The sequence below is a fragment of the Maylandia zebra genome, linkage group LG9 (genome assembly GCF_041146795.1).
Source record: "Maylandia zebra isolate NMK-2024a linkage group LG9, Mzebra_GT3a, whole genome shotgun sequence".
Lineage (NCBI taxonomy): Eukaryota > Metazoa > Chordata > Actinopteri > Cichliformes > Cichlidae > Maylandia > Maylandia zebra.
Genome location: NC_135175.1, coordinates 35,628,461 through 35,651,907, shown reverse-complemented (window position 1 = coordinate 35,651,907; position 23,447 = coordinate 35,628,461). Strand labels below are relative to the sequence as shown.

Sequence of the window (23,447 nt, the reverse complement as noted above, 5' to 3'; positions counted from 1 at the left end):
TAACAGCTGGAAATGTTTCATACAGCTTTGTTTGACAGAAATGAAGGAGAAAATCTTTTATTTGTTTATTTGTTTCTACATGAGCTTTGATTTGATAAATATCTGAGGCTGAGACCACAGGACTGTAAAACATGATTGTTGGGCTTCATTTCTGTACTGAACAGTCATTTAAGATCAGCTAGTAAATAACAATTAGCTCATGTTGTTCATGAGACTAAAGTCATCTTACTTTGGTAATGTAAATATAATATGGCCAATATTAAGGTTATTATTTCAATCATTATTAGTTATTACAGCAGTGAACATGAACTCTGTTTCAAATACTGAGCTTCAGTAAAGATTCAAGCTGCACTTATTTATATTTCCCGTCACCTTAAATCTTCACTTAAAGACAGGTTCCTTTGACTGTGTTATATATAAGAGACAAATATTGTTCTTTTGTAATGTTGGCATTACTAAATTTGTCTCAGTGCTGACTTTAAATATCCATGAAATCATCACATTCTCTGTAAGATTAAGGTCAACTAACAATTCAATAAAACTTTATTGATCCTGAAGGTTGACCCCGATATTGTGAAATTACTAATATTGTTATGTTCAGTACTTACTTTTGAAAGTTTACTCTTTGGCTCGCTCGGGCCACTTCTGGGGTGGGGTGCCCTCGGTTTCTCGGCCTGGGGCTCGGTCACTCAGGCACAGCTGGCTGCCAGCGGAGCTCACGGGCTCGTCACTGCAACTCCCCCTGGCTTCTGCTCCGCGGCTGCTGAGTGAGCCCTCATCTGGGACTCTCCTTAGCTCTTTCTGGGACAGTGGCGCGGCTGCCCCTCTGTTGGTCTTCCTTGGTCTCTTGTGGTCTGGGGGCCTCTGGATGTCTGGAGTTTTGATCTCCTCCATACCTGCTTCATGCCCTGGAGGACGGGGCTGTGGCCCCCCCACACCCTCTTGCAGATCATTACATGAACCTTTTAAAAACAAGCGCGTCCATGCTCACAGGTGTACACACGGGTGATCACACCCACAAACTACACCCTTTTTGGCTCCTACCTCAAAGCACACTGTGTTCTGTTGATCTTATGTGCTGCACAATAATGTTTAATATTTAGTATTTACTGTCATATTCCCATATATCATTGTGATGTTGTTTATTCTATTACTCTTGTTCTCTTCTGCTTGTTTTCTTTTTTCTTTCTCAGCAGGTGATCCAGGTGATTGATATATGCATTTTCTTTTTCTTTTCTTTTTTTTTCTGCTTATTCTATTGGTTTTTGTCTTTTGCCCTTCTCCCCCGTCCCTCTTCTCAGCTGTTTCTCTTTCCCTCTTTCTTTCTCCCCTTCTTTCCCCCAGTCAAGTCTGTCCCGTATTCAGTAAGTGAAAATAAAATAAACAATAAAAGGTGAATCAAATGGACCATTACGGCAAGGCTGGGATGGTCAATTTGGTAAAGTAAATCCGTTGGGCATCTTTCTTTGCCTTTAGACAACAATTCTGATGGCAAAAGAGCCAAACGGGACAGGCAAAAAAAAAAAAAAAAAGATTACTCTTTGGTCCATGTTGGTTAGCAAGATTCTCCCAAACAGAGTTATGTCCCTCTGCAGCCACCAGTTTAAAACTTACACTTTTCTATATTGGTACAGATATTCTTATTTTCTGTTGATGTCTTATCCTTGCAAATTACAATGCCCAGATACTTCATCTCTTTTTTTTTTATCTGTATATTATTTATTGCCTGCAGGGGACACTCATGCAGAGCTAGTATTTCACATTTATTAATATTCAGCTGTAGGCCAGAAGCTTTGGAGAAGTGGTTGATCACCTGTAAGGCTGAAGGAATCTGGTCCTCATTTTTTTAAAAACAGGGTGGTATCATCTGCCAGCTGACTGATTATTATCTGTTCACCCATCACAGTTAACCCGTCAATGTGACTGTTTTTAATCAAAATAGACAACAGCTCAGCAACCATGATGAACAGAAGTGGTGAGCTGCTACATCCCTGCCTTATCCCTCTATTAACCTCAAACCTTGAACATGTACCATGTTCTAGCAAAACAGAGCTGTTGATGTCATTATATAGCATCTCTATAACATTTATAAATTCCTCTCCAAAACCAAAAGACTGCAGAGTTTTTAATATGAACGTATGTTCAACTGAGTCAAATGCTTTGTACAGGATGTATCCTCTCTCTTGGATTATTTCACTGTACTCAAGGAGGTCCCAAAATCAGCCTAATATTGTTAACAATTAGTCTTCCTTTCAAAAAACCTGATTGTGTTTCACTGATAATGTTTGAGATGCCTTTCTTTAGCCTCTCAGCCCTTTGCCAGACAGGATCTTATAGTCCGTGTTTAAGGTGATGGGTCTTAAATTTTTATCGTTACCCGATTTAGGGATCAGGGTTATCAACTCTTGTTTCATGCTTGGCATCAGTTCTTTCTTCTCTATAGATTCCTTTAATGCATCAAATAATAAGGTTCTTAGGTCCTTCCAGAAGAATTGATAAAAATTAGTAGTGAGTCCATCTGTCCCTGGGGACTTGTCTAATGCCATTTTCATGATCACTAAATCCAGTTCCTCAATTTTAAGCTCTGAATCACACAGATCTTTGAACGGCTTGTCAATACATGGGATGAGATTATGAATCTTATTAAAGAAACTATCAGAATCAGCTGCTGAATATTCTCAGGAGTACAATTTGGAATAAAAAGTGAAGACTTCCTTTTCAATCTCTCTGAAATCTTTGCATTCAGTCCCATTTATCAACAAGCTTGTGATCTGGTCAGCGGGAGAGGGGCAGGGCTCATCGGAGAGTTCAGTGGGGAGCAGTCCTGAATGCTGACATGACAATTAATGCCTTGCCATATCACCACGCTGTATGACTGTCATGTTACAGACAGGGCAGCGAAAGTGCACCGGCATATCATTTTGTCTGGAAGAGAGAGAGAAAAAAAAGAAAAGTCAACAACATGTAAATGTAGTTGTACAGAATGCAATCAGTTTATCTAACAATCTGATTGTACATATAAAAACAAACAACATATTGTACATATTAACAAAAATATCCAAGCCATCCTCAATAATGAAAGCAAATTGGTATAAATCATAAGAGCTGTCAAAAAATGTGGTGAACAGGAAAACATTTTTTATGAAAACACACTTTTTGTCTTGCTGATGAATGAATTGAACTGTACAATGTGAAAAGCAACTTTTAAGTCAACAAAGAGACTGCAGAAGTGCTGAAAAGAAGTGCATATTTATAACTTTAACTATGAGGTATATTTAATGCCAACATACCTTTGAAAGGCAAAGTGTCAGGTTTACATTATGTTTTCTATGTCTTATATGATTTTTGCATGGATTTGTGGAATTAACAGTTCATTTACAGGTATTAAAACTATGCAAGTGGTGCATCCAGGTTCAGATGAGGCTTTCACGGCCTATAAGTGAAGTTCACTGAACTAAAGAGAAATGTGGTTTGATGATTGTTGACATGCTCTCCAAATAGAAGTTTTTCCTCTTAGCAAGGAAATACAGGTGCAGCAGTCAGAATATTGCTGAAAGGGATCTCCTAAAAATCTTCAGAGGCCCAGTGAGAAGCAAGAACCATTCCAGGCATAGCTGACAGCCCAGTCAGTGGTTGAGGTCAAAGGTCGTGCTGCTTGGGGCCCATCGTCAGATCAGATTCCAGAGCCACAGCAAGGACCATGAAGCTGCGTTGGAATGAGAGCTGTGCCGAGGGGGATTTCCAGAGGCCAACAGAGGAGATTGTGGACAACAGACGGGCACCTGAAGGATGAGGGGAGCGTGCCAAGCTCCATCCACAGCGCAGAGGGAGTTCGAGGATGGGATCATGATTCTGTGAAAAGCACAGGAACCAGAAGCTATGGTGGTGACGGCAGCAATCTCCTATGAACATCACCTAATGCTGTGCCACTGTACTATGCATACAATGACACTCTGAAGACTGCTGGGATCATAACAGCAGTAAGATAACTGGATCCAGCACGCTTTCCACACAGGGGTTTTTCTGCAGAGAGGGATGGACAGTAGAGGAGTCATGAAATCCCCCTCGCAGGACGAGGCCTGCAGCTTTGGAGATAGCTGACAGCCATGTTGACAAGCAACAAAACCACCTGGTATGTTTGAATGTCTATTCTACATACATGTTGGACTCTGGTCCTGTGGACAGTGATGGAGACAACTGGAAGAGACATTTATGACGCCCTGCAGAACTTAAAACACTCTGCAGAGAGACGTGTGATTTACATGCCTAGATGAGGAACACCACCAAGCTGGGATGTTAATTTCTCCTTTAACGATTAACAATTCGTTTGTTCACTTGTGGGATGCAGTTTACCATTGGATGAGATCAATGAGGAATAAGAGGACTGCTAATACATTTGTACTTTTACAGTAATTTAGGGTGATTGACATATGCTGTGTGTTTGCATTGACACTGTCAGACATGCGGTGATCATAACTGGGAACTTTTCTAAAGGGCGGAACTGTCAGGTTTACATTATTGGATTGTCATTTATGCTTAGAAATATCTACTCATATATGCTTAGAGTTTTATAATCAATGTCATGTTGGTAGAGGGTTGATCCTTAGGAGCCTGCAAAGACTTTGCGTGCATTCCAGAGTGTTCTGTCATTCACACCCACATCCTGGGAGCGTGGGAGAGGTCGTACCTTCTCTTATTGTTTTGTGGTAGGATAAACGTATCTATATCTGTTCTAGTCTAAGTGCTTTTTGTTTAGATGAACTGGTGGACTTCCAGACCAGCAGGTTTAAGGAAGTTGTTTACACACACACACACAGAACACACAGACAAGGTACTCTTCGTTTGTATGTAGACATCATATATGTTAATAAACCTATGTATATTCATGTAACCTCAATAAAAGAGCAGTGTTATGAGGGAGCCGACGAGAGCGACTGAGGTCAAACGAAGGAACAGCGCTTGTCGTGGTTCTCTCCCTCGTATACGAGTAACACAAAGAACTTTGTCTGCTTGGTGTCTAATGCTTTTTGGTGTTGTATTAAAATTCTCTCGTTCCAGTGTGTCTGTGCTAGACAGACCCATCACAAAGCATTTTTAATGTGTCCATTTATATGCTCCTCGATCTTTGCCCTGACAGTAGGGCTGAAAGTGGGGCACAGAGGGCAGTGAAAGAGTCTTCTGCAACATGTTGTGCATTCCTGCAATTCTGGCTTGGAGGCAGAAATCCACATTGATATGTGCATCTAAAACAGAGAGAAAAACAGATAAACACCATATACACATTTAAGTTCAGGTTTTAGCAGAAATAACACGTTACAGTTAGCATGTAAGAGATTTGGGAGAAAATTCTTTATAAAAACATAATTTTCAAGACACTTTTATTTGTGACATACGTATCTATTGACATATAACAGACAATTTAACAAAGACTAACTAATCTGGGCAATAAAAAAGCAGAACAGAATGGAATAGAGAATATTTATAAATATATAAACCTCTTCATGACAAACTTTACAATGTTGATGCAGGTGGAATGAGAGACATGAATAAAGTGCAATATGCAGTAAATGGAACAATGTGCATTGATGTTACAGATCGTGAAAAGCAGTGAAGTGAATTTGTTCATAACAAGCAAAAATTAAATACATTTGAAACTGACCACTAAATGCTAACCAGAGGTGTCAAAAGTGCACATTCCTTACTAAAGTTTAGATACCTCGGGGGTCTGACCGTTGTTGTAACGCTAACAAAGTGCCAACGTAATCAGTGTAAACAAAGTAGATGATTCCTAGAATTATATAATTATTAACGGCGAATTTATGTATGAAAGACTCTGTGCTAACCTTTACGATCAACTTGCAAGGTTTCCGCAGTTGATGATCCATGCAGGAACGTATTTCCGCCTACTGTGGAGATCACGTGTTTCCGGCTACACACACACTACTTCATAGTTTATCTACCTGAAAAAAATGAATCACAGGGGCATTTTTGGCCTGACCGTTTGTTTTTTGTTATTTAAAAACAAAATCTGGTTCACTTGATTGGCTGTGATACAGCTCACGCACCCATAAGTACGCAGTGTGGTAAGAATGAATGAAATGAATTAACAGTGCGCACTTTTTATGTAATATGTGTGTTACATTTTAGATTTGGGGTAAAATCTCAAGTCTTTGAAGTAAACAGGTTCAAGCCCAAGTCATTGGTTTAAAAGTCCAAGTCAAGTCTAAAGTCATAAACTAAATGACTAAATGACATCAAGTCATGTGACTCAAGTCCAAGTCATGTGACTCGAGGCCACACCTCTGGTTGTCACTGCAGATCTTTGATGCTGAAACTAACAGAGCAATAACTGCGTTCTGATCTTCGCTGAGGTCAGCCTCGTGGTCTCAATCAATCAATGACGTAAAATCGACGTGTAAAAAGTGAGAGCGCCGATTTTACACCAGTGGGCGGCTTTAAACCCTTGCTTTCTGCCTGGCAGAAAAAGCGGCGTTCAAAGACCAGTAAAAACGTCAATTTTTCCAGAGCTCAGTGCCAACTGTGACAGCTTTTAAAATGCCATTTTCTTAACATTATTCAGGGCCCTCCCCATAATTGTCACATCCAATTACTTTCAACTGCTGTCACCCAATCAAAGAAGAAGTTGTTCAGACCACACTAACTAATCACAGATGCCAACTGATTACTTTTGTTGAGATTTTCTGTACTGCACGTAGAAGAAAACAATGACTAAAATAAAATGTGCTCAAGTTTGTTTAGATGATAGGGTGCAGCTGTAGATCAGATTTCCTGTTATCACTTCAAATAGAATTGAGGCCGTAGAGGTTTGGTGCATGCAGAAAAACAGCTGCAGGAACAATGAAAAGACTTTTCTGCTCCAAATTTCTGCGAGCAAATGCTCAACTTCTCCCAGCATGCTGAGCTAATGATTAGCTGGTGTTTTTCTCCAAACACTCTCTCACTCTTCTCTCAACGTGTTCACAATAAACTGTGAACAGACAACGAGGAGAGCAGCAGAAGACCTCATTAGCTCGGCGCTTACCTTTAGATGAGGGATGGGCCGCACTGCGCCGAGGCTTCGGATCATGTTTGGAAAAATCCAGGATATGGAAGCCTTCTTCTTGCTCTGCCCACAGAGAGTGAGAGAGTGATGTTGTCAACTTGGTGGGTAAAAATTGATAAATGCTATGAAACCGACAGCATGCCCTTATTAGGGAGAGTTGAAGGTATATTGCTCACAGAACAGTTTCAGATAGGAGAGCTTCCATGGCCTTGCCTGTGATAAAATCGTGTTCTACTGTTAAATTCTCCCAATTCTTTCATCTTTGGGCTGAAGGAAGGACAACACATAAATGCACAATCAACAATCATTTTATTCCATACAATTCTCATTATTCCATACAACACTTTTGAGCATAAACCACCCGGAGGGGAGATGAGCGCGGGAGGGTGTCCGCCTGATCTTGAAGTGTCTGAGCGTTTCTCACATTCTTATACCTTCAGCCCCCCTCCAAAGTCATAAAACCTAAACATCCACATTCTTTCTCTCTCTCAGTGAGCCGAAGTTATGACCTTGGCTTCCTGTGCAGTATGTTCTGTTCTTTTCTAATCAGACAAATAAGGCCATGACTCTCTGAAAACAATATTTCTTATAACGCAGCAGTAACATGCATCATAAAACAATATCATCCATTCATAATAAGTCAGCAGTCTAATGAAATACAAATCAGTTTAATAAATGTAATAGTTATCACCTTCTTCTAAGTCAGGAGAATAATGGAAACTAAAACTACATAATAATTTCACAATCTTTAATTAGGGGTATAATGTGGCATAAGATAATATAATAATCTCACACTACACAACAATAAAAAGAGACTTTATTGTGTTGGTTAAAGCTGATATCAGCATGAAAACAAAAGGTAAGGAGATAGGGAGGTGTATTCTCACCAGTGGCGGTCCTAGCCTATAGGACCGCCTGTTTGGCTAGGACCGCCACTGGTGAGTATTTACGTCCAATAATTCGAGCCTCTGCTAAAAACGATCCTTCCACCCCGCTGAACATGGTGCTTTTTAATGCCCGATCATTGACTAATAAGTCGTTCATGCTTAACGATTTTATATCTTCTAAAAAACTGGACTTCTTATTTCTGACTGAGACCTGACTGAGTGAAAATTGGATATTTTCTGTCGGAAATAAGGATCCTTTTTATTGTGCTGTAGTGAATCGTCCAGCTGGCCCAAACAGCTTATTTTTGTTGGAGTTCAGCTACTTCCTGTCCTTTTTTTCTTTTTCTTTTTTTCTTTTACAGGACAAGTGTGTTTATTAACTTCCACATTCCACTTCTGGGCTTCTACAGCTTTCCGGCTGCTTCCAGCTCAGCAGACATTTTCATGCTCTCAACTTTGTGGGAACAGTTCGGGGATGGCCCCTTCCTCTTCCAACGTGACTGTGCACCAGTGCACAAAGCAAGGTCCATAAAGAGAGTTTGGTGTGGGAGAACTTGACTGGTCTGCACAGTGTCCTGCTCTCAACTTAGTAGAACACCTTTGTCTTTGTGTCCTTTTTTTCTTTTCCTGGATCACCTACGTCCTGTCCTCTACTATGAGGTTGTCCTGACTGCTTTTAGTTGGGGATTTTAACCTACATGTTGATGATGACTCCAACGTCTTTGCCAGAAATTTTATCAACATTATGGTTTATTTTCATTTTACGCCGCATGTGTCAGGCCCCACACATAACAAAGGGCACACACTGGATCTTGTTTTTACTTTGGGTTCGAATATTGATTTTATTTGTTCTGAGGCCTCGTTCTGAGTTGTTCAGAACTCGCTCTCTCTCTTTTTCTGCTGTCTCTCTCTCTCACCGTCACTCCTAAAACTTCTGTTTTTTTGTGGGGGTTTTTGGGTCATAAGCAGAGAGTACTTACTAGAGATGGCACGATACCACTTTTTTTTTTTTTTTTTATGTCCGATGCCGATATCATAAATTTGGATATCAGCGGATACCAATATGAATCCGATAGTGTGTTTTTAATCAATAAACTGTTTTTTAATATCTTGCTGCATTTTGTATAAGTTCAAACTCTAGTTTTAAAAAAACCTACTAAAGCTATTCTGTTATACCTGTATGCAATAAATACACTGCACCCAAAATATTTCATAGTTCAGCAAAACTGATCAATCTAATAACCTTAAACCTGCACCATCCTCCCTATTCATGTATTTTAAAGAGTAAGCAGCCTAACTAATAGGATGGCAAACTGCCAGCAAAAAATAAAAAATAAAAATAGGGAACCACCCCCCACCTCATGATGCTTAATCGACGTAATCAACTTTAATTTGATGCAGTGTGAAAAAAAATACACAGAAATCAATTATTTTTTAACGATAGTTAAATAGATTCAACATCTTTCTTCAACAGAACTTCAGACTGCACAGATGGTACCTTCCCAAAGGAAAAAGTACTACAGCTTACTAGGGTATATTAGACTTAATAGTTACTATATACAGTAATGGACTTCTATACATTTTACATCAGATTAAAACTTTGCGTGTAAGATTCAGATAATTATTTATTAAACGCTAGATATTTTAAATGAGAATAAGAAAGAAAGTACGTCTTTGTGCCCCCTTTTCGCTGTTCATGCCCTATCGGCCCCCCTGGCTAAACTTTGCTCCGCCCCTGCACAGTTACAGCCGTCAGCTGGAAAAGGATCCTGGTGTAGAAAGTAATATTAAATAAATTCTACCAACAGATTATCAAGCTTAAACGTGCTGCTGTTGTTCAGCTGCTGGTTTCCTCTTTCTGGTGCAAAGTGGGCCAAAAACAAACAAGAGAGACAGACTCGCGACAGAAAAGCCGATCAGCTGATCATTAATCAGTTTCACGATTGAAGTAGCAGCAGGAGAGGGAGGGAGAGAGAAGAGGCAGTCGCTCCATATATCGGTTGTTAAGCTTAACGTGGGAATGCTTTACAAACATTCAGAGATGAACTTGCACACGTGCTTTACTTCTCTCTGGGATAACTGAAATGACGGTTTGGTAGCGAGGCTCCAAATGCTCAACCAGACCGCCGACAGGTCTCCCATGCCACAGCTGCTCCATCACGTGACGCATACAGCTCCGATGTGCTATGGTTATGAGCCGAGTTGTGCCATGTCGCAAGTTTTGTGAGGTGCTTTTTAGATATTTAATGGATCGGATTACATTTTTTATTTCTCTCCGATATCCGATCCAGTAATTTAGGTCAGTACTGGACTGATACGTAATATCGGATCGGTCCATCTCTAGTACTTACTAGCGCTGTCCTTAGTCCGCTTGTTTGTTTTGCACAAAAACTTTTCACAATAAAGCTCAAGATCCTGTTGAGACTTTTCAAAATAAACTGAATCTTGCGAAAGAGTATGAAGAGTGTTCACGGACGAGAAGCAGAAAGGAGCCGTCAGGTGCTAAAAAAATAAACCTTACACTGAAACGTTAGAACAGCCTTTTTCCCGCAGCACGCCGTGTAATAAATACAAAGAAAATGGCAGCCATTACAACTTCTGTCTAAAAATGTATAATTTCATGCATCTGTTAAAACACTCGACTCCAGGTACATGACACCCAGCTGGAAACACGTCACGCAAGTCGAGCTGCCCGAGATTCACAGAATTTACCGAAAATGTTACATTTTTGTGATTTATATCGTTGTCCGCACAAAAGATGTCTTATAATGGGATATGAGATTTTGGTCATATCGCACAGCTCTACCACTACTGTTTACCACTGTAAAATTATCCAAAGGAAAAAAAATAAAAGATAAACTTGATGTACATATATATACACACTTGTAGTTCCCTAACTGTAACATTTAGGATTATTCACTGCAGGTCCAGAAAGCAGAGCTAGCTCATCAGATCCAAGTGTGACATCAGCTGCACTCTTTACAGGAGACTCCAGCTGAAATCTGTGGAGCCTGATCTCAAGGTTTTTAAGTCTGATCCTGAAACCAGAAGAGGATCTTCAGATTGATTGTGATACAGTGATTTCAGTCCTGCATGATCACGCTGATGTTTGCACAGAGCAGATAACGAAGTGAATGTTTTTGCACATTGGTAACAGTGAAACAGTTTATTTACAGCGTGGGATCGTTTGTGTTCGGGGTATGAACTGAGATTCTTGAAGCTCTTGTCACACTGGTCACAGCTGTAGCTCCCTTCAATGTGTGTAAGTTCATGAAGGTTATGAATATCTGACTGTGAGAACCTTTGGTCACAGTGTCTGCACTTGTATGGTTTCTCTCCTGTGTGCACTCTTATGCTCTTTAAGATTACCTGCACTGATGAAGGATGACCCACACTGGTCACAAACGTGCTTTTTTACCCCACTGTGACAGAGTTCATGTTGTTTTAATTCACTTGATGTGGGGAAGCCTCTCCCACATTCTTTGCAGTAATTCATTTCGTCTCCAGTGTGTCTGCGTTGACGTATTTTTAGGCTCTTTAAATGACTAAGTTTTTCCACAAAGATCACAGCGAAACACTTTCCCACCACCACAGTGACGACAGGGATCCATCTGTGTTGCTCTGCTTCTAAACAAAGACACAATGACCGTGTAAGTCAGGGAATTCCTTCAACATTTCTATCCTGAACGTCGCCTGAAATAAAGAGCAGCTCTGCCAACTTCCACATTTTAATTTTTACATTATAACAGTCAGCTTACTGGGCTGCAATAACTCTTAATTTGTAGGTAATCTACTTAATGGGAAGATTGGTGGTTTAAACCCCTGGATGCTCTACTCTGCATATGCATTGCATCCATTGGAGTGTGAATGTTAGAAATGAGAGAAGCTTTTAAAATGTTACGTTTTTGCAATATCAGGAAAGTTTCAGGAAATTTGTGTCAGATGTTACTCAATATTCTGTATGTGAAGTTTTCATGTCTCATATAAGCTTTGAAATTAAATTTCATTCACATAATACTTCGAAATAACTGTAAAAAGAAAAATACATACCTCACAGTAACTGCACTTTTAGAGTTTCTTTCTGCTGTGAATCTTTTGATGTGATTTGAGGTAATGTGGAGATTTAAAAGTCTTCTCACACAGGTCACATTTATAAGGTCTCTCCTCAGTGTGGGAAAACATGTGCTGCTCTAAGTTTTTGTATGTCACACAAATTTTGCCACACTGATCACAGCAGCAAACATCAATTTTGGTGTGAATGCGTAGGTGAATATTTCGGTTGCCTGGCCAGCGGAAGGTTTTTCCACAAATGTGACAGCTGTACGCCTTGAATCCAGAGTGGGTAACCTGATGATTCTGTAGGCTGCTACTATGAGTAAAAGCTTTATCAGACTGATCAGAGCTGTATGCTTTAACTCCACTGTGGACAAGTTGGTGTGCTTTTAAGTTTCCAGCCCGGGTAAAAGACTGTCCACACAAGTCACAGCTGTACGGTTTAACTCCACTGTGTATGAATTGGTGTCTTTTTAAGTTTCCAGCCCGGGTAAAAGACTGTCCACACAAGTCACAGCTGTACGCTTGAACTCCACTGTGGATGAGTTGGTGTGCTTTTAAGTTTCCAGGATGGGTAAAACACTGTCCACAAAAACCACAGCTGTATGGTTTAACTCCACTGTGTATGACTTGGTGTCTTTTTAAGTTTCCAGCCCGGGTAAAAGACTGTCCACACAAGTCACAGCTGTACGGTTTAACTCCACTGTGTATGAGTTGGTGTCTTTTTAAGTGTGCAGCCTGGGTAAAAGACTGTCCACACAAGTCACAGCTGTACGGTTTAACTCCACTGTGTATGAGTTGGTGTGCTTTTAAGCTTCCAGGATGGGTAAAAGACTGTCCACACAAACCACAGCTGTACGGTTTAACTCCACTGTGTATGAGTTGGTGTGTTTTTAAGTGTTCGGCCAGGGTAAAAGACTGTCCACACAACTCACAGCTGTGCGCTTTAACTCCATTGTGGAGAAGTTGGTGTCTTTTTAAGCTTCCAGCATGGGTAAAAGACCTTCCACACAAGTCACAGCTGTACGCTTTAACTCCACTGTGAACAGGTTTGTGTGATTTTAGGTGTTCAGCCAGGGTAAATGACTTTCCACACTCATCACAGCTGTATGCTTTAACTCCACTGTGGATGAGTTGGTGTCTTTTCAAGCTTCCAGCATAAGTAAAATCCTTTCCACACTCATCACAGCTGTATGGTTTAACTTCACTGTGGATCAGTTGGTGTATTTTTAAGCTTCCAGCCTTAGTAAAATCCTTCCCACACTCATCACAGCTGTATTTTTTCTGTTCCTTTCTTCTGTGAGGTTTGTCGGCCTCCTGAGAGCGCTGACGTCTCGCTCCATTTTGGTCCTGGAGTGACAGAGATACAAACAGAGGCAGTGAGTGAAATGCAGTCGTGGAACAAACTCAACCTTCAAACTTCTTCCATTAACACTAGTTTTAAACCAAAGGTTGAAGTAGTTTCTTTTCAGTCAATACACTCGGTACAACACACGGGGTATGGGATATCACGCCTGGCTGAGGAAACCTTTATTCACGCCTTTAAGGCAGACGATCTGTGATGACGTGTGCACAGCCCGACATGCAAATATACACCCCTGTCATCACAATCATCCCTCAGTTCTTACGCTCTTCATCTCTCTGGGAAAACCTCTGCTGAGTTGGGCTAGCTAGCTGCTCCTAGTTAGCTCAGTTTACTGCCCCTGTTGGTGTTATTCTCCACTGCTCAGTTGGTGCGAAGGGTGAAAGGGGGGGCACTAATTTTGGGGGCAAGACGGCAGCAGCAGTATGCACGGTGACACGTCTGTTGACATTGCGTCAGTAAACTCTGCTAGCTTTGCTTTGGCTTTTACTAGCTTTATCCTTTTCTATGTTAGCCCAAAACGCCCTTGGTCTACATGTGTACAATCACCAGCTACTTTTAGAAATCAAAGCATCGGCAGTTCCCAAAAGAGATCCTGTAACGACGCAGGGTCCTCTTCACAATCTGACGTGGCTTCATCCAGAAGGGCTCCCGCGCTGCCATCGCTGTGGACCGGCTCTATGTGGATGGACAGCTTTACCGCGACCCCGTCATCACTCCGTGGCTGTATTAACTTCACACCAGCTAAGAATCTGCTACACCAGCGGTCCCCAACCCCCGGACTTCGGACTGGTACCGGTCTGTGAGTCGTTTGGTACCGGGCCGCGAGAGTTGAGGCTCAGGTGTAAAATGTATGGTTTTCAGGGTTTTTATCGGTTTTCAGCGTTATTTTGTTAGTTTTTATCGTTAACTCGGTTTTCCTGGGTCTTTTCACGTGTGTTATGAATAAATGTTCTTTTTTCGGTACCGGTACTAGTTTTATTTTGTTGTATTTATCCGTGACATCTTAAAGGCCGGTCCGTGAAAAATATTGTCGGGCATAAACCGGTCCGTGGCGCAAAAAAGGTTGAGGACCTTACTCACATTTACCTTACTCACATTTCTATTACCGGTAATCGTCATCAACAACAACACACAAGCATACAAGTGTGCATATTTAAAAATAAAGCAGGAGCAAAACTGAGTTTGGTACTCACATTTTTATTACCGGTAATTGTCATCATCATCAGCATACAAACATACAAGTATGTGTATTTAAAAATGAAGCGGGAGCAAAACTGAGTTTGGTACTCACATTTTTATTACCGGTAATTGTCATCATCATCAGCATACAAACATACAAGTATGCGTATCTAAAAATGAAGCGGGAGCAAAACTGAGTTTGGTACTCACATTTTTATTACCGGTAATTGTCATCAATCAAACCCATCGAAGTCCTCATCCTCTGTGTCTGAATTGAACAGCTGCGCTAAATCTCCATCAAACATGCCAAGTTCACTTTCTTCACTGTCAGAGTCACTTTCCGTGCCGTGCGGCTCCTTGGAAATGATGCCGGCTTTTGCGAAAGCTCGAACAACAGTGCCAGCAGACATGTTAGCCCAAGCATCTACAATCCATTCGCAAATTGTGGCGTAACTCGCCCGGCGCTGCCTTCCACTCTTAGTGAAACTGTGGTCCCCATCGGTCATCCATTGCTCCCACGCCGCTCGCAGCCTTACTTTGAACGGCCGGTTCACACCGATGTCCAGCGGTTGGAGTTCCTTTGTCAGGCCTCCCGGAATGACAGCAAGCTCACAGTTCCTTTGTTTCACTAGTTTTTTCACATCGGCTGTGAGATGGGTACGCATAGAGTCACAGATCAACAGCGATGGTGATGCGTGGAAAAAACCACCTGGTCTCCTTACATACACCTCCCTCAGCCACTCTTTCATCATTTCCTCATCCATCCAGCCCTTTTCATTTGCCTTAATGATGATTCCTGCTGGAAACTTCTCTTTAGGCAAAGTCTTTCGCTTAAAAATCACCATAGGCGGCAGTTTCTGTCCATTAGCATGGCAGCCAAGCACAACAGTGAAAGAAGACTTTTCGTGCCCCGTTGTGCGTATCGCTACCGTGCTGGTCCCCTTCTTCTCCACAGTGTGACTCACCGGGATATCAAAAGTGAGCGGCACCTCGTCCATGTTTGTGATGTGGCTGGGCTGGATGTTTTTGTCGCTGATGTGTTTGCTGCAGTAGGAGCGGAAGATGGCCAGCTTTTCATTATAATCCGCTGGAAGTTGCTGCGCTACCGTAGTCCTGGTCCGGATGGAAAAATGGCACCGTTTCATAAAACGAAAGCACCAAGACGGACCTCCTTGGAAATGTTCAATGTTCATCTCTTCAGCTAGTGAAACTGCTTTTAGCCGAATGGTGACCGTCGAAACGCTTCTCCCGCTCGTTCTTTGCTCGATGATCCACCGCTCGAGTCTTTCCTCCAACTCGGGCCACCTCGCCTTATGTCTCCCATATCTGAGACCAGACTGAGAGACCTGGTTGGGATGTCTGGCTCTGTTCTAGACTGGTTTTCATCTTATATATCTGAAAGGAGTTTTAGTGTGTCTGCAAACCAGATCATGTCGGAACCTACAGAGTTGTTGTGTGGAGTTCCTCAGGGATCTGTGCTGGGACCTATTCTGTTTTTAATATACATTTTTTAAGTCAGATAATACAGCAGTTTCCTGAAGTATCTTATCATCTTTTTGCTGACGATATTCAGCTATATTATTCGTTTAAGCCTGCTGAAGCTCATAAGCTCTCCAATCTGATTGAATGTTTAACCAACATTAAACAATGGTTGAACAATAACTGCTTACAGCTACCGTATTTTCACGACCATAAGACGCACTGTACTAAAAGGCGCAGTCTCAGTTATGTGTGCCATTACTGTATTTAACACACACATAAGGCACACCTGATTATAGGGCGCATACAATTATGCGTGTTTAAAAATAAAGCAGGAGCAAAACTGAGTTTGGTACTCACATTTTTATTACCGGTAATCGTCATCATCATCAGCATAGAAGTGTGCGTATTTAAAAATAAAGCGGGAGCAAAACAAAGTTTGGTACTCACATTTTTATTACCGGTAATTGTCATCATCATCAGCATACAAACATACAAGTATGTGTATCTAAAAATGAAGCGGGAGCAAAACTGAGTTTGGTACTCACATTTTTATTACCGGTAATTGTCATCAATCAAACCCATCGAAGTCCTCATCCTCTGTGTCTGAATTGAACAGCTGCACTAAATCTCCATCAAACATGCCAAGTTCACTTTCTTCACTGTCAGAGTCACTTTCCGTGCCGTGCGGCTCCTCGGAAATGATGCCGGCTTTTGCGAAAGCTCGAACAACAGTGCCAGCAGACATGTTAGCCCAAGCATCTACAATCCATTCGCAAATTGTGGCGTAACTCGCCCAGCGCTGCCTTCCACTCTTAGTCAAACTGTGGTCCCCATCGGTCATCCATTGCTCCCACGCCGCTCGCAGCCTTACTTTGAACGGCCGGTTCACACCGATGTCCAGCGGTTGGAGTTCCTTTGTCAGGCCTCCCGGAATGACAGCAAGCTCACAGTTCATTTGTTTCACTAGTTTTTTCACATCGGCTGTGAGATGGGCACGCATAGAGTCACAGTGATGCGTGGAAAAAACCACCTGGTCTCCTTACATACACCTCCCTCAGCCACTCTTTCATCATTTCCTCATCCATCCAGCCCTTTTCATTTGCCTTAATGATGATTCCTGCTGGAAACTTCTCTTTTTTTTTTTTTTCTTTTTTTTTTTCTCTTTTTTTTTGGCCTGTCCCGTTTGGTTCTTTTGCCATCAGAATTGTTGTCTAAAGGCAAAGAAAGATGCCCAACGGATTTACTTTACCAAACTGACCATCCCAGCCTTGCCGTAATGGTCCATTTGATTCACCTTTTATTGTTTATTTTATTTTCACTTACTGAATACAGGACAGACTTGACTGGGGGAAAGAAGGGGAGAAAGAAAGAGGGAAAGAGAAACAGCTGAGAAGAGGGACGGGGGAGAAGGGCAAAAGACAAAAACCAACAGAACGGGCAGAGAAAAAAAAAATGCATATATCAATCACCTGGATCACCTGCTGAGAAAGAAAAAAGAAAGCAAGCAGAAGAGAACAAGAGTAATAGAATAAACAACATCACAATGATATATGGGAATATGACAGTAAATACTAAATGTTAAACATTATTGTGCAGCACATAAGATCAACAGAACACAGTGTGCTTTGAGGTAGGAGCCAAAAAGGGTGTAGTTTGTGGGTGTGATCACCCGCGTGTACACCTGTGAGCATGGACGCGCTTGTTTTTTTAAAAGGTTCCTTCATGTAATGAAACTTCTCTTTAGGCAAAGTCTTTCTCTTAAAAATCACCATAGGCGGCAGTTTCTGTCCATTAGCATGGCAGCCAAGCACAACAGTGAAAGAAGACTTTTCGTGCCCCGTTGTGCGTATCGCTACCGTGCTGGTCCCCTTCTTCTCCACAGTGTGACTCACCGGGATATCAAAAGTGAGCGGCACCTCGTCCATGTTTGTGATGTGGCTGGGCTGGATGTTTTTGTCGCTGATGTGTTTGCTGCAGTAGGAGCGGAAGATGGCCAGCTTTTCATTATAATCCGCTGGAAGTTGCTGCGCTACCATAGTCCTGGTCCGGATGGAAAAATGGCACCGTTTCATGAAACGAAAGCACCAAGACGGACCTCCTTGGAAATGTTCAATGTTCATCTCTTCAGCTAGTGAAACTGCTTTTAGCCGAATGGTGACCGTTGAAACGCTTCTCCCGCTCGTTCTTTGCTCGATGATCCACCGCTCGAGTCTTTCCTCCAACTCGGGCCACCTCGCCTTATGTCCGCGGAAACTCAGCTGCATTTTCTTGACCTGCCGGAGCTTGTTTTCCAGCTTCCTCCACTTGCAAACCATTGATTCATTCATCTTAAATTCTCTCGTGGCTGCTCGATTTCCATGTTCCTCCGCGTAGCTGATGGCCTTCAGTTTAAACTGTGCTTCATAGGCGTGTCTCTTTGCCATTTTCAGGGTTGTTAAAACAACGATGTTCCACATAATGCACATACCTGTCCTTTTATACAGGTATGTGCGATTGTCCGGTATATACGATCAGCGCCCACACTTCACCCTTTAGCGTTCTCAAGGTGTTCTCTACTACGTCCTCCTTACAACACACAGGGCGCACTGCACTATAGGGCGCGCCGCACTTTTTAAAGAAAATCTAAGGCTTTTATGTGCGCCTTATAGTTGCGAAAATACGGTAAACCCGGCCAAAACAGAAACTTTGATTATTGCATTAGTGCAATACCTGATATTAAACGGCGACTGGGTGACTTAGGTTCCTCCCAGAAACATAACCTTAGAAACCTTTGATCAGCTCCATCACCTAGTGGGGAGGGGGGGGGGGTGTCATAGTTTGGTCCCACCTTCGCTGTTGTGATTGGTTTGGGGGTAGGGACGGGCTTGGGGCTAGGGCTGTGCGATATGACCAAAAATCTCATATCCCGATATTAAGACATCTATCGTCCAATAACGATATAAATCACAAAAATGTGATATTTTCTGTAAATTCTGTGAATCTCGGGCAGCTCGACTTGCATGAAGTTTTTCCAGCTGGGCGTTGCCTACCTGGAGTCGAGTGTTTTAACTGATGCATGAAACAATACATTTTTAGACATAGGTTGTAACAGCCGCCGTTTTCTTTCTGAGTATTTATTATACAACATGCTGCGGGGGAAAGCCTGTTCTAACGTTTGAGTCTAAGGTTTATTTTTTAGCACCTGACGGCTCTTTCTTGCTTCTCATCCATAAATACTCTGCATCTTTCACGTGATTCTGTTTATTTTGAAAAGTCTCGAGAGGATCTTGAGCTTTATTGTGAAAGGTTTATGTGGAAAATAAACAAGCGGACACGCGGTGGTTTTACCATCGCTGTTGCTAACCACAAGGCATAAAAACAAGCGCTTGTCTGTCTGTAGTGTGGTTATATTAAATATAAGAGAAAGAGAGAACTTTAAGAAATTAACATAGCCACTACAGTGACCATCAAAATAATGAAAAAATATTGCCGTAAACAGTTTATTTTGCGACACCACAAAAAAAACGATAGCGTAAAATGAAACGATAGAAGTTTTTATATTGTCATCCGATATAAATCGTTATATCGAACAGCCCTACTTGGGGCGTCGGGGGATTCCCCAGGAGCATAGGGGGGAGGGTCTGTGCTGACGGACATGGGTTACTGACCTGGTAGCCTGGCTGCCCCTGGGTGGGTCCTGGGGGTGCTCTGTCTCTGGGCTGGGGCCCTGGCTGGGCCTTGGGGGCTTGGGTCCCGGTTTGTGTGTTGCTGGGGTGGGTGGGTGTCTGGGGGTACAGCCCTGGCGTAGGGTGTCGCCAGTGCATCGAGCCACCTGGGGGGCTCTTCAACTGGTGGGGGAGGTTGTTACAGCTTGCAGGAGGTCTCCTCTCTTCAGGAACTAACTCTGCAGGAGGGGGAGATATAGGAGAGGTGGAGGAAGTTCTCAGCCTGGGTGTCTATTGTCTTGTGTAGTCTGGAAGATGAGTGGATGACAGGGTGGGTGCAGTTTTCTGTAGTGGGGTCGGGTGGGCTGTCCCAGGCTCTGTGGGGCCAGGCGGCGCTGCTGAACTGGGCCCAGGTCCGGATGGGCCTGGGCAGAGTATGGGGGTGCCTACTGGGGTCAGCTGGGCCCAGGGAGGGGTCACGTGCCCCTCCCTTCCTTCCCTCCCCATCTCCAACTGCCTCCCTCTTCCCGCTCCACCACAATCACCCACACATGCAGGGCCTTAGGGTAAAGGTGTGTCACCAGGGTGCAGGGGAGGCATCCCCCCCTCTGCTCCCTTCTAGCTGTCGGTGCCTAAATTTCATCCCACAACTTAGATATCCACATTACTCACACTCTCATATCACATACATATAGGATCTTGACATCAGTGCGTTGGTGGTTCTTTGTGTCTGGGGATGTGCGTCCAGGTACACACCGGCTCACTCCTTGGTGGCTGCTTGTCGGGGACTGGAGCCTGGGGCTCACTCAGGCCACTTCGTGGGTGAGGGTCTCACTCAGGCCACTTCGTGGGTGAGGGTCTCACTCAGGCCACTTCGTGGGTGAGGGTCTCACTCAGGCCACTTCGTGGGTGAGGTGCCCTCGGCCTCTTGGCCTGGGGCTCGGTCACTCTGGCACAGCTGGCTGCTGGCGGAGCTCACAGGCGCGTCACTGCAACCCCCCCTGGCTTCTGCTCCCCAGCTGCTGAGTGACCCCTCATCTGGGGCTCTCCCCAGCTCTTTCTGGGATAGTGGCAGATCATTACATGAAGGAACCTTTTAAAAACAAGCGCGTTCATGCTCACAGGTGTACACACGGGTGCTCACACACACAAACGACACCCTTTTTGGCTCCTACCTCAAAGCACACTGTGCGCTGTCGATCTTACGTGCTGCACAATAATGTTTAATATTTAGTATTTACTGTTATATTCCCATAGATCATCATGATGTTCTTTATTATGTTGCAGGTGATCCAGGTGATTGGTATACGTATTTTCTGTCTACTTATTTTGTTGGGTTTTGTTTTTTGCCCTTTATCCCCGTCCCTCTTCCCCGCTGTTTTTCTTTCCCTTTCTTTCTCTCCTTTCTTTTCCCCAGTCAAGCCTGTCCCGTATTTAACAAGTGAAAATAAAATAAAATAAACAATAAAAGGTGAATAAAATAGACCATTATGGCAAGGCTGGGATGGTCAATTTGGTAAAGTAAATCCGTTGGGCATCTTTCTTTGCCTTTAGACAATAATTCTGATGGCAAAAGAGCCAAACGGGAAAGGAAGAAAAAAAAAAAAAAAAAAAAAAAAGAAAGAAAGAAAAAGAAAAGAAACTAGAAAAATTTGCATTTCCTGCGAAAATGCTGTGTGGATGCCTTAACGCTGAAGATGTCTGCTGAAAAAAGCTGAAAAGGTTGAAAAACAAAAACAAAAAAATGTTGCCCTGAGCAGGATTCGAACCTGGCCCTTCTGGTACTCAAGGCAGGTATATATCTCACTGCGCCACACTCTTTCTCACAAAGAAGAGGTGGAGAGACTGACAATTGTGCTGAAATGAGCAGAAGAGGCTGAGTATTGTGCTGATAAGAGGTGGAAAGGCTGAAGACTTTGCAGAAAAGAGGTGAATCAGCAGAATTCTGCTGAAAAGAGGTTTTTGCTTGGTTCACATTTACTAAGGCACTACCCAAAAGGCGCCACAAGAGGACACTCCAACACAAGAGATGACATAGAAGCTGCTGAGAATTGTGCTGATAAGAGGTGGAAAGGCTGAAAATTTTACAGAAGAGGTGAATAAGCAGAAATTCTGCTGAAAAGAGTTCAATTAGCAAAATTTCTGCTGAAAAGAGTTGAATGAGCAGAATTCTGCTGAAAATAGGTTTTTGATGAAAACAGCTGAAAAAGCTGGTAATTGTGCTGAAAAGTGGTGAAAAAACTGAAAAATGTGCTGAAAAGGGGTGAAAAAGCTGAAATTTGTGTTGGAAAGAGTTAAAAAAAAGTTTAAGTGTTAACTGAAAGAAATGTTGCCATAAGCGGGATTTGAACCCGGGCCTCCCAGTCCGAGAACAGATGCTCATCTCACTGAGCTAAAACACAGCTCAACCCGGCAAGGAAAATCAGTGAGGCCACTGATAATGTGCAGAAATAGGCAAAAAATATTGAAAAGAAAAATCAATATCTCAAAAAGTATAGAAGTTATGAGCACCAAAAGTCATAGCTGGAATTAGCAGAAAGAGCAGAATTTTTTAAGATTTGAACTGAGAAAATCGGCTGAAAACTGAAGGAGTAGTTAAGCGCCAAAAAACGTACGGAAGCAACTTGAAGATGAAGAAAAGATAAAGAACTAGAAAAATTTGCATTTCCTGCGAAAATGCTGTGTGGATGCCTTAAGGGCTGAGGATGTCTGCAGAAAAAAGCTGAAAAAGTTGAAAAAAAAATGTTGCCTTAATGAGGATTTGAACCGGGCCCTCCTGGTCTAAAGGCAGCTATTTAGCTCACTGAGCCAATGTCATTCTCACAAAGAAGAGGTGGAGAGATTGACAATTGGGCTGAAATGAGCAGAAGAGGCGGAGAATTGTGCTGATAAGAGGTGAAAAGGCTTAAAATGTTTCAGAAGAGGTGAATAAGCAGAATTTGGGCAGAAAAGGTGAAAACTGAATATTTTGCTGAAAAGAGTTTTTTTCTGAAAATAGCAGAAAAAAGTGAAAAACTTTTCTGAAAAGAGTTCAATCAGCAGAATTTGTTTCCAGAAAAGAGTTCAATAAGCAGAATTTTGCTAAAAAGAGTTTTTTTCTGAAAACAGTAGAAAAAACTGAAAATTCTGCTGAAAAGAGTTGAATGAGCAGTATTTTGCTGAAAGAGGTTTTTGCTGAAAACAGCTGAAAATGCTGGTATTTGTGCTGAAAAGTGGTGAAAAAACTGAAAATTGTGCTGAAAAGGGGTGAAAAAGCTTAAATTTGTGTTGAAAAGAGTTAAAAAAGTTTAACTGTTGACTGAAAGAAATTTTGCCATAAGCGGGATTCGAACCCCGGCATCCCAGTCTGAGAACGGACGCTCATCTCACTGAGCTAAAACACAGGTCAAGCCGGCAAGGAAAATCAGTGAGGCCACAGATAATATGCAGAAAAGAGCAAAAAATATTGAAAAGAAAAATCAATATCTCAAAAAGTATAGAAGTTATGAGCACCAAAAGTCATAGCAGGAAAGAGCAGAAAGAGCAGAATTTTTTAAGATTTGAACTGAGAAAATAGCACAAAAACTGAAGGAGTAGTTAGCGGACAAAAAACGGAAAAAACGGAGCAACTTGAAGAATAATAATAAAGAACTAGAAAAATTTGCATTTCCTGCGAAAATGCTGTGTGGATGCCTTAACGCTGAAGATGTCTGGTGAAAAAAGCTGAAAAGGTTGAAAAAAAAAATGAATTTTTGCCCTGAGCAGGATTCGAACCTGGCCCTTCTGGTACTCAA

At 42.3% G+C, this 23,447-nt stretch overlaps 2 protein-coding genes and 1 long non-coding RNA gene across 4 annotated transcripts in view; 1 reads left to right on the top strand and 2 right to left on the bottom strand.

Annotated features, from left to right (window-relative positions):
* The window catches only part of LOC101471554 (uncharacterized), a 291,948-nt gene that overhangs the window by 114,152 nt on the left and 154,349 nt on the right, over positions 1–23,447 (top strand). The window lies entirely within an intron of this gene.
* LOC143420416 (uncharacterized) overlaps positions 409–23,447 on the bottom strand; it is a 33,352-nt gene continuing 10,313 nt past the window's right edge. The window contains exons 3-5 of the long non-coding RNA XR_013100251.1: positions 7,043–7,126; positions 5,844–5,960; positions 409–5,243 (exon numbers count right to left, since the gene is read on the bottom strand). This is a non-coding gene — a long non-coding RNA (uncharacterized LOC143420416). The remainder of the gene's footprint in view (positions 5,244–5,843; positions 5,961–7,042; positions 7,127–23,447) is intronic.
* Positions 7,356–19,833, bottom strand: LOC106675722 (uncharacterized). The gene is made up of 3 exons (XM_076888725.1): positions 19,678–19,833; positions 12,001–13,353; positions 7,356–11,577 (listed from the first exon to the last, which is right to left on the bottom strand). The coding sequence occupies exons 1-2, from the start codon at positions 19,831–19,833 to the stop codon at positions 12,019–12,021; spliced, it is 1,491 nt and encodes a 496-aa protein (XP_076744840.1). The 3' UTR covers positions 7,356–11,577; positions 12,001–12,018.

Coding starts and splice junctions, on each gene's coding strand:
- LOC106675722 (XM_076888725.1), bottom strand. CDS start 19,833: ATGCACTGGCGACACCCTACGCCAGGGCTGTACCCCCAGACACCCACC. Junction 13,354..19,677: donor AGGGGCAGCCAGGCTACCAG/GTCAGTAACCCA, acceptor CTGTCACTCCAG/GACCAAAATGGAGCGAGACG.